This window comes from Sprattus sprattus (assembly GCF_963457725.1).
Source record: "Sprattus sprattus genome assembly, chromosome: 15".
Classification (NCBI taxonomy): domain Eukaryota; kingdom Metazoa; phylum Chordata; class Actinopteri; order Clupeiformes; family Clupeidae; genus Sprattus; species Sprattus sprattus.
The window spans coordinates 7,455,241-7,464,903 of NC_137913.1; the positions used below are offsets into that span (position 1 = coordinate 7,455,241).

General features: G+C 45.5%; 1 protein-coding gene across 1 annotated transcript; it reads right to left on the minus strand.

Moving 5' to 3' along the window:
• Positions 1–2,904: 2,904 nt before the first annotated feature.
• Positions 2,905–5,733, minus strand: LOC308376252 (neurofilament medium polypeptide-like; the record flags this gene model as incomplete). Its single annotated transcript, XM_080852547.1, has 4 exons — positions 2,905–3,215; positions 3,633–4,027; positions 4,116–4,240; positions 4,705–5,733. The coding sequence occupies 4 exons, from the start codon at positions 5,731–5,733 to the stop codon at positions 2,905–2,907; spliced, it is 1,860 nt and encodes a 619-aa protein (XP_080708673.1).
• Between the last annotated feature and the right edge of the window lie 3,930 nt (positions 5,734–9,663).

Genomic DNA, 9,663 nt, shown 5'->3' on the forward strand with positions numbered 1-9,663 from the left:
TGTCCCCAGCAATATTTTGTTAATTTGAATTGCCTGTTAGAAAAAATTATATCCCTACCAATTATACATCATGCATGCCATTGTTCACTGAAGGGGGCTATACACTATATAGACCTACCGGTGTTTCTCAACCGCTGGGCCGCGAAAATGTTTTAAGTTCAAGCTGATTTTTGGTTGAGAACAATATTAATAGAATGCCTGATTAAAACTCGATGTTTTAAACACAATATGAAATGTATAAATATGCATAACAGACATGAAAATAATATCCTATCTTGTTCAAACTTAACTTTTTTTGGGTTCTGTTTGGTTTTATGTTGTTTTCTGGTGCACAATACAATTTTCTAGAGTTACATTTTCTTGTAATAATTGTATACGCTCCCACCTGTAGCAGGTGCTGATGTTGATTTTTGAGACAGATAACAAATCGCTTATTAATTAGAATGGAATATAAATTAGCTAAAGTAAGTGGCTGTCTGTTGGGCCCTACCCTGTTACAAATACGAATAGGTGGGCTTTAGCAAAGAAAAGGCTGAGAACCTCCTGCTATATACTATACGGGGAGCCAAATGTGGGCAGCCGTGGCCTACTGAATAGGGTTTCAGGCTGGAAACCGTAGGGTGGCCGGTTCAATCCCCGACCAGTAGGAAAAATGTGGGCCTGTGGAAGTGGTAGACCACTGCTCTCCCATGCCCACATCCACAGCTAAAGTGCCCTTGAGCAAGGAACCTAACCCTGATCACTGCTCCCCGGCCGCCGCCAAAGGCAGCTCACTGCTCCGGGTTAGTGTGTAACCTCACTTCACTGTGTGTGTGTGTGTCACTTCCCTGGATGGGTTAAATGCAGAGGTGGATTTCAGAGTGTGTGTGTCTACACCACCTCTGCCATAGGTCTTTCTCTTTCACTTCAAATGACTTGAGGTGTTTTTAAAGCATGGAGTTTAACTTCTCAGTGTGTTTCACAGGAAGGTTAATGTGGTTTTTAAAGAATGGAGTTATAGTGGCATTATGTAGGAATTGTCGTTCAGGGTTAGGGTAAGGAATAGCAGTTTTACCTTAAAATAACACCTTAAAAAAAATTGGGGTGCTACAATGACGTTTAATATGGAGTATCGCCTCCGTGCCAAGCTTGAACATCATCTGCGTAACGTCTGCTTAATGTCTACGTAACGCCTGCGTAACATCTGCATAACGTCTGCAAGGGTGCAATGAGAACAATCAGGAGATGGGGTGACCAGAGACTTGGGAAAAGACATGAATTGATAGTTCATGTACTATATGCCTGTTACTGTAGCTCCATGTCACAATGATGTAGAAACACTAGTTACTATCAGCTGATATTGCTTTGAAGAATTGAACAATTTGCTATAATGTTGTCTTGCTTAAACTTAACATGACCTTGATTTTGTTTGTGTAGATATTGAACGTGTGTGTTTATTCTTATGAATCTTCAATGCAGTTTTAAGTTTCAAAATGGTTGAACTTTTGTTCATGTCACCAACAAGACTACCTTGTGGTGTCACAACACATAGATCTGTCAGAGACTGATATCTTTGGATGGGTGTGAAAGGGTACCTTGGATGTACTAAAGAAAAAGTGTCTTGTAAACAGTATTTTGAAATAAAGATTAATAATAATACATACTTGATTTTATCCTTTTTACATTGTCATTAGAACACTACCAGCCTTTACTTTAGAACAAGAAACCTGTTTTGAATAAGTAAAAGGATATTTACTATTAGATGGATGTGTCTTTATTGTCCATGAGTTGCAATTGTAGTTGGCCATTGATGGCTTTCTTATTTTTAGCAAAGTAAGCCTCAATTTGATTTTAGAACAGGGAGCCCGTGCTGGATCAGTAATGATATATTAATGAGGTATTACTGCTTTTGAAGTGTGCTCATTGTCATGAAGTTGTCATGGTGTGAAGTTTGCAAGTACGAATTCTTATTCTTCAACTATTTTGCCAATATAAGTAATATATTCAGAAAGTTTATTAAGAGGCTATACACTTTCTATTTTAATTGTGACTATATATCAGTGAGTTTAGATTGAGACCAACTAGGTTGTTATTAAGGATATGCCAGGAATAAATGACCTATTCAATAAGAATAAGAACTTGGTGAATACAGGTGAATAATCATGCTTACCGCAGGCCTTATTGGGAAACTAATACAGATATTTATCAGCTGCACGTTAATTTCCAACACACAATCCTTCAACTACAGTGTTACCCATCTACAGATACACCAGTAAATGTATAACATCTAAACGTGGAAACACATGTCATGCCTGGAAAGGCCCCAAACAGAGAGACATTTTGGAAAGGACACCCAAAGGAAGAGAAGATAGTTCACCCGATACTGGGAGGTTTGTATTGCTTTTATTGAGGCAATGGTTTTGACATATTGCATGGTTTTGACATATTGCTCTGGAGTTGTAAACAGCAGTATTTGTGTTGTTATGTTACATGGCTGAGAGAGCGCCCAGCACGAGGCGCCTGTAAGGCAGGTAGCTTTAGCAGCGCAGCAGAGCACAGATGGAGGATCAGTGATGGATCACAAAGGACCAGTGGCCAACCGTGGACACAATTGATGGAATAGCACCTTTGGGACATGACTGTCAGTTTGAGCCTTCCAGATTCATCTTTAGCTCTCTCTTTCTATACACATCTTCACCTCACCCTCTCTGAAGGCTGACCTTTCTCATGCCAGCATAGCACCAACTACTCACTCTCTTTCAAAGCTCTTCTATCTCACAGTGTTCATGCATATCTGTTCTCATTTAGATCCTATCCCTGACATAAGCCCAAACATCTCTCCTCCTCAACCATCTTCAGCATTTCATGCAGCTATAATCACTTGCTGTAGCTCGTCTTAGTAGTTTTGACTCATAGTTTTACTTATTACTTCTCTTTCACCTCTTTAGAGGCTGGGGCAGTAGAGACTGGGGCAGATGTCTTGGCTGCTTTCTTGGGAGTGGGTTTTGCCTCTTTGACCTCCACGGATGCTTTGCTCTTGGCTGGCTTGGGGGCGACCTTCTCTCCTTTGGTGATGGTCTCCTCCTTTGGGCTTCCAGCTGTCTTGGTGGGACTCTTCTGTTCTCCGTTGGTGATAGCTGCCTCCTCCTTCTCCTCCTCCTTCTCCTTCTCCTCCTGTTTCTGCTCAGCATCTGCTGCCTCCTTTAACTCCTTCTTTCCCTTCCCTGCCTCTTTCTCTGGCTCACCTTTCTTCCCCTCTTTCTCTGTATCACCCTTCTTCTCCTCTCCTTCTGAATCACTCTTCTTCTCCTCTTTCTCTGTATCACTCTTCTTCTCCTCTCCTTCTGAATCACTCTTCCTGTCCTCTTTCTCTACATCACTCTTTTTCTCCTCTCCATCTGAATCACTCTTCTTCTCCTCTTTCTCTGCATCACTCTTCTTCTCCTCTCCTTCTGAATCACTCTTCCTTTCCTCTTTCTCTACATCACTCTTCTTCTCCTCTCCCTCTGAATCACTCTTTTTCTCTTTTTCTTCTGACTCTTGTTCTTTATCATCCTGCTCCTCAGCATCTCCATCCTCTTCCTCTACCCCCTCTTCTTCCTGCTTCTCCTCTCCCTCCTGTTGTTCAGTGTCAGTCGTATGGGCTTTGGAACTGCTCAGTTCTGTTTCCTCAATCTCTGACTCTTCCTCCTCTGCCTCCTCCTTATCCCCCTCTACATCTTCTTCCTCCTCCTCTTCCTCTCCTCCTTCTGCCTCCTCCTCATCGCCCTCCTCTTCCTCTCCTGTAGGGGGTGTAGCACTCACTTTAGGCTGCTTGGAGGCAGCCACCTCTTCTTCCACAGCCTCCTGCTCTTCCTCATCCCCCTCCTCTTCCTCACCCCCCTCTGCCTGAAGCTCCTCCGCTACGGCAGCCAGGTCCTCGTCCAGGTCTGCCTGTTTGTCCTCTTTCTTTGCTCTGGAGGTCATTGGCTGACGGTATGGGAAGGCGGGACTTGGGTACGAATCAACAAATCCACTAAAGCGAGTCTCTTCACCCTCCAGAAGTTTCCTGCACAGACACAAGAAGTGTGAGCATGGCTGTGTGCACGTGAGCACGTGCTACATGGAATATCATATTATTCTGCAGACTGACTCACCTGTAGGCAGCGATCTCAGCATCCAGAGCCATCTTGACATTGAGCAGATCCTGGTATTCCCTGAGGTGGTGAGACATCTCCCTCTTCATTCCCTTCAGCTCGCTGTCCAGCTGATGGATCATCTCCTGGGGAAGAAGGGAAAGGGAAGAAAGGGCTGAGTTAGAGGAGAGCAGGACAGGCTCAGAGTCTCATCACGAACACATCTCATTGGCTAGAGTCTCATCAGGAACACATCTCAAGTGCTGAGTACAGGCACTAGCAATGAGGCTCTGTGGATGTTTGTTATTTGCTGAAATCTCACACTTGTTTAGCAAAAATACTGCAACAAACACACTTTGCCACCACATTTAGACCCATTTGTTAAGTAGAATGTAAAATATCTTGAGATACGTCTTACTAATAAGTTTATGCTGTTTTAATTAAGGAAAATTGCACCTTCTGCACCTAATGATTCACATACGTGCATGTTTGTTAGTTTGCCATTTTAATACTTATATGCATTCTGCATTTTGCATGGAGCTTGCATGGAACAGGAACTTAATTATATATTTACCTTGACGAATTTACAATAATTATCACCGAAACTAACCTGGTAGCTGCCTAGGTCGTTGTTATGCCGGTCTTCAATGTCATTCAGCTGTCTGTCCAGGGACTCCTTCGTGCCACGGAGAGCCTCCAGTTCGACATTCTTCACCTGCAACTGCCTGCGATAATCTGCGATCTCATCCCGAACAGATTTGATCGCGTCCTTGTTCTGATCTGCCGCATCCGTGAGTTTGGCATAGCGGCACTGGAACACTTCTTCAGCTTGATGCAGGTTTTGTGAGGAGAAGCCGTCCAGTTGCGCGCGGATTTCCCGGAGCGCGGAGGTGATGTCCGTTTTACTAAACTCCCTCATATCCACAGGCACCTGCGCCTCCTGGAGCTGAGCAAGGAGTTCGTTGACCTCCTCTTCGTGGTTACTGCGCAGGAAGTCTGCTTCATCCAAGAGAGATTGAACTTTTTTCTCCAGGTCCGATTGAATTAGAACCGAGTCGTCTTTTTCCTTATTCAGTTCCCGGATTGCAATCTCCGTTTTTTCTCTAACGCGTGCTTCATCCTCATAGCGAGTTTGTAGACGGTGAATGTCTTCTTCGATGTTATTTGCATCAACAATGATCTGAGCTTTCTCTCTGTGCAGCTGCTCTAGCGTGGAACGGAGTTCACTCAGCTCTTGGTCGAATGCATCACTATATTGTGACTGCGTGGACTTTCTCTGCCGGAGTTCTTGAATTTCAGTCTCCAGCAGTTGATTCTGCTCTTCCAGATAACGGACTTTATCAATATAACTGGCGAATCGGTCATTCAGCCCTTGAAGCTGTTCCTTCTCGTTGTTGCGAGCGTGGTCGGCATTGAGCGCGGATGAGAGCTCTAGGCTGCCTGGCGAGGCAAAGACTGCTGCGGACGCGCTCGTGTATGCCCTGCTTGCTGGCACGTTGGTGGTTCTTTTGTAGGACATGGACGTGGAGCTGGGGGCTCTCTGAGACCAGGAGTGCGATCTGAGGCTGGCAGATGGGGAGGCGCGGATGCCCCGTGTTTCGAGCACTCTTCTGCGCGATGAAGACCCAATGACATCCATTGTGCAGCTCCCGGTGTGCGTGCTCTCGGTGTGCCGGTGTGTCCTGAAAGGAAGACTGCGGTAATTTTGGAGATGTGGTGGAGTGCTGCTCCGCTGTATTTATAGGCCTGCCGCTGCGTCCCTCCATAAATCAATAGAGTGCAGGGGAGGGGCTCTTTTCAGGATGGAGAGCTGATGAAGACAATCCCAGCTTGCTGTCAGCTTGCTTTCATTTGTGAATTGGAAACAACTATAGTCATCTCAAAAACATTTCAGCATTTCACCTGTTACAAAATGTGTATTTCATTGAGCATGCAAATGTATGAAAACACAAAACTCTTAAATAACACATTTCATGAAGCACAATGAATGCAGAGTTACTTCAGAAAATGAAGCGTCAGTGGCAAAGTGTATTCACTGATACAGAATGGACATACAGGATGTCAAAGCTCACTGCCCAGAAACACTGTGAAGTTCCCTCACTATGCTTCACCTCACACACATAAGGAGAACGTCACACGCATAAGAACTCCACACCCATAGGGAGAACTCCACACAAATAAGGAGAACCCCACACGCATAAGGAGAATTCCACACGCATAAGGAGAACTCCACACACATAAGAACTCCACACCCATAGGGAGAACCCCACACACATAAGAACTCCACACCCATAAGGAGAACCCCACACGCATAAGGAGAACTCCACACGCATAAGGAGAACTCCACACGCATAAGAAGAACTCCACACGCATAAGAAGAACTCCACACGCATGAGGAGAACTCCACACACATAAGAACTCCACACCCATAGGGAGAACCCCACACACATAAAAACTCCACACCCATAAGGAGAACCCCACACGCATAAGGAGAACTCCACACGCATAAGGAGAACTCCACACGCATAAGAAGAACTCCACACACATAAGAACTCCACACCCATAAGGAGAACTCCACACGCATAAGAAGAACTCCACACGCATAAGAAGAACTCCACACGCATAAGAAGAACTCCACACGCATAAAGAGAACCCCACACGCATGAGGAGAACTCCACACGCATGAGGAGAACCCCACACGCATAAAGAGAACCCCACACGCATAAAGAGAGCCACACACGCATGAGGAGAACTCCACACGCATAAGAAGAACCACACACGCATGAGGAGAACCCCACACACATAAGAAGAACTCCACACGCATAAGGAGAACTCCACACACATAAGAACTCCACACGCATAAGGAGAACTCCACACACATAAGAAGAACTCCACACACATACGCTTAACCCCACACGCATGAGGACAACTCCACACGCATAAGGAGAACTCCACACGCATAAGAAGAACTCCACACGCATAAGAAGAACTCCACACACATAAGAAGAACTCCACACCCATAAGGAGAACCCCACACGCATAAGGAGAACCCCACACACATAAGAACTCCACACCCATAAGGAGAACCCCACACGCATAAGGAGAACCCCACACGCATAAGAAGAACTCCACACCCATAAGGAGAACCCCACACGCATAAGGAGAACCCCACACGCATAAGGAGAACTCCACACGCATAAGGAGAACCCCACACACATAAGAACTCCACACCCATAAGGAGAACCCCACACGCATAAGGAGAACTCCACACGCATAAGGAGAACTCCACACGCATAAGAAGAACTCCACACGCATAAGAAGAACTCCACACGCATAAGAAGAACTCCACACCCATAAGGAGAAACCCACACGCATAAGGAGAACCCCACACGCATAAGGAGAACTCCACACGCATAAGGAGAACTCCACACACATAAGAACTCCACACCCATAGGGAGAACCCCACACACATAAGAACTCCACACCCATAAGAAGAACTCCACACGCATAAGAAGAACCCCACACGCATAAGAAGAACTCCACACGCATAAGGAGAACTCCACACACATAAGGAGAACTTCACACACATAAGAACTCCACACGCATAAAGAGAACCACACACGCATGAGGAGAACTCCACACGCATAAGAACCCCACACGCATGAGGAGAACTCCACACGCATGAGGAGAACCCCACACGCATAAAGAGAACCCCACACGCATAAAGAGAGCCACACACGCATGAGGAGAACTCCACACGCATAAGAAGAACCACACACGCATGAGGACAACTCCACACGCATAAGGAGAACTCCACACACATAAAGAGAACTCCACGCGCATACGCTTAACCCCACACGCATAAGAAGAACTCCACACCTATAAGGAGAACCCCACACGCATGAGGACAACTCCACACGCAGGAGGACAACTCCACACGCATAAGGAGAACTCCACACACATAAAGAGAACTCCACGCGCATACGCTTAACCCCACACACATAAGAAGAACTCCACACCTATAAGGAGAACCCCACACGAATAAGAAGAAGTCCACACGCATAAGAAGAACTCCACACACATGAGGAGAACTCCACACACATAAAGAGAACTCCACACGCATGAGGAAAACCCCACACGCATGAGGAGAACCCCACACACATAAGAAGAACTCCACACACATAAAGAGAACTCCACACCCATGAGGAGAACTCCACACGCATAAAGAGAACTCCACACGCATGAGGAGAACTCTACACGCATACGCTTAACACGACACGCATGAGGAGAACCCCATGTGCATACAAATGGCTCCAAGGCCAAAGAGTAAAGGGGCTCATACACGTGACAGCTAGTTAGCTCTGATCAATAGCACTTAGCGTACTGAGCCATGCAATTTGTATAATGGATTTTCTTGAAGACCTACAGACCACTTGAGTGCTCATATATTCAGTATGCTAAAGAAAATGTCGGTTCAGAAATATAAAGGATTTATGGTGTATTTTCCTTCTTTGAGTCACAGATTTAGGTCAGATAGGAAGGGTACCACCTACGGTCAACTGAGATGTTGCATTAAGAAACCTGAGTGAATGAATGAAGTGAGGAATGTAACAATGGCCAAGAAAAGCTTTGGAAAAAATGGTGGCTCCAAATGGATAGCAAATGTGGACAACCTGATTGATGATATGTCTTCCTCAATGGCCCTTAAACACAATCAATCTAACCTGTTTTACTGTGTGGGCAATACATCTCATTTCTATTAGTCTCAGTGACTCTACATCTTATTTCTATTGGTCTCAGTAACTCTACATCTAATTTCTATTAGTCTCAGTGACTCTTCATCTCATTTATATTAGTCTCAGTGACTCTCAGGTTGTTTACGCATGCATGTGGATTTAAGTTACACTTCTAGGCAGGGTGTTATTTTATAGTATGTGTTTGAAATGACGTAGTTTGTATGTGTTGCAAATGTAATCATTTTGTTTAATGTGTTCTTTAAATCTTTTTGTGTTGTTGGTGTGAGTGGGGTTTTGTTATGGATAATGCCCCAGTGTGTTATGGGTAATGGCCCGGTGTGTTATGGGTAATGATCTGGTGTGTTATGGGTAAAGGCCTGGTGTGTTATGGGTAATGGCCCGGTGTGTTATGGGTTAATGGCCCGGTGTGTTATGGGTAAAGGCCTGGTGTGTTATGGGTAATGGCCTGGTGTGTTATACCCCAGTGTCGATGTCAATGTGTAGTGCGTCCTTGTCCACCATTGCCCTGTGTGTCATGTCTGCATAATACGATCCCTACCCGCTTGTCATTCGGTGTCAGTGTCTGTGTGCCTGTGTTTCATTAATGGCAAAGACACCAAAAGAAAAGCCTGACTCTGTGCTGCGCTGCGCTGCGCTGGTGTGCCTCAGTGGAGGATCTGCTGGATGAGCTGGGGCTCGGGGCAGGGCTGGAGGGGAGCATTATCCCAGGGGTGACAGGAAGGAGTAGCGGAGGGAGCCGACGCTCTTTTACGACACGATAAGAGAGGAGCTCAGCTTCAGAGCTGACTCCATCGGACCAGCAGAGCCACGAC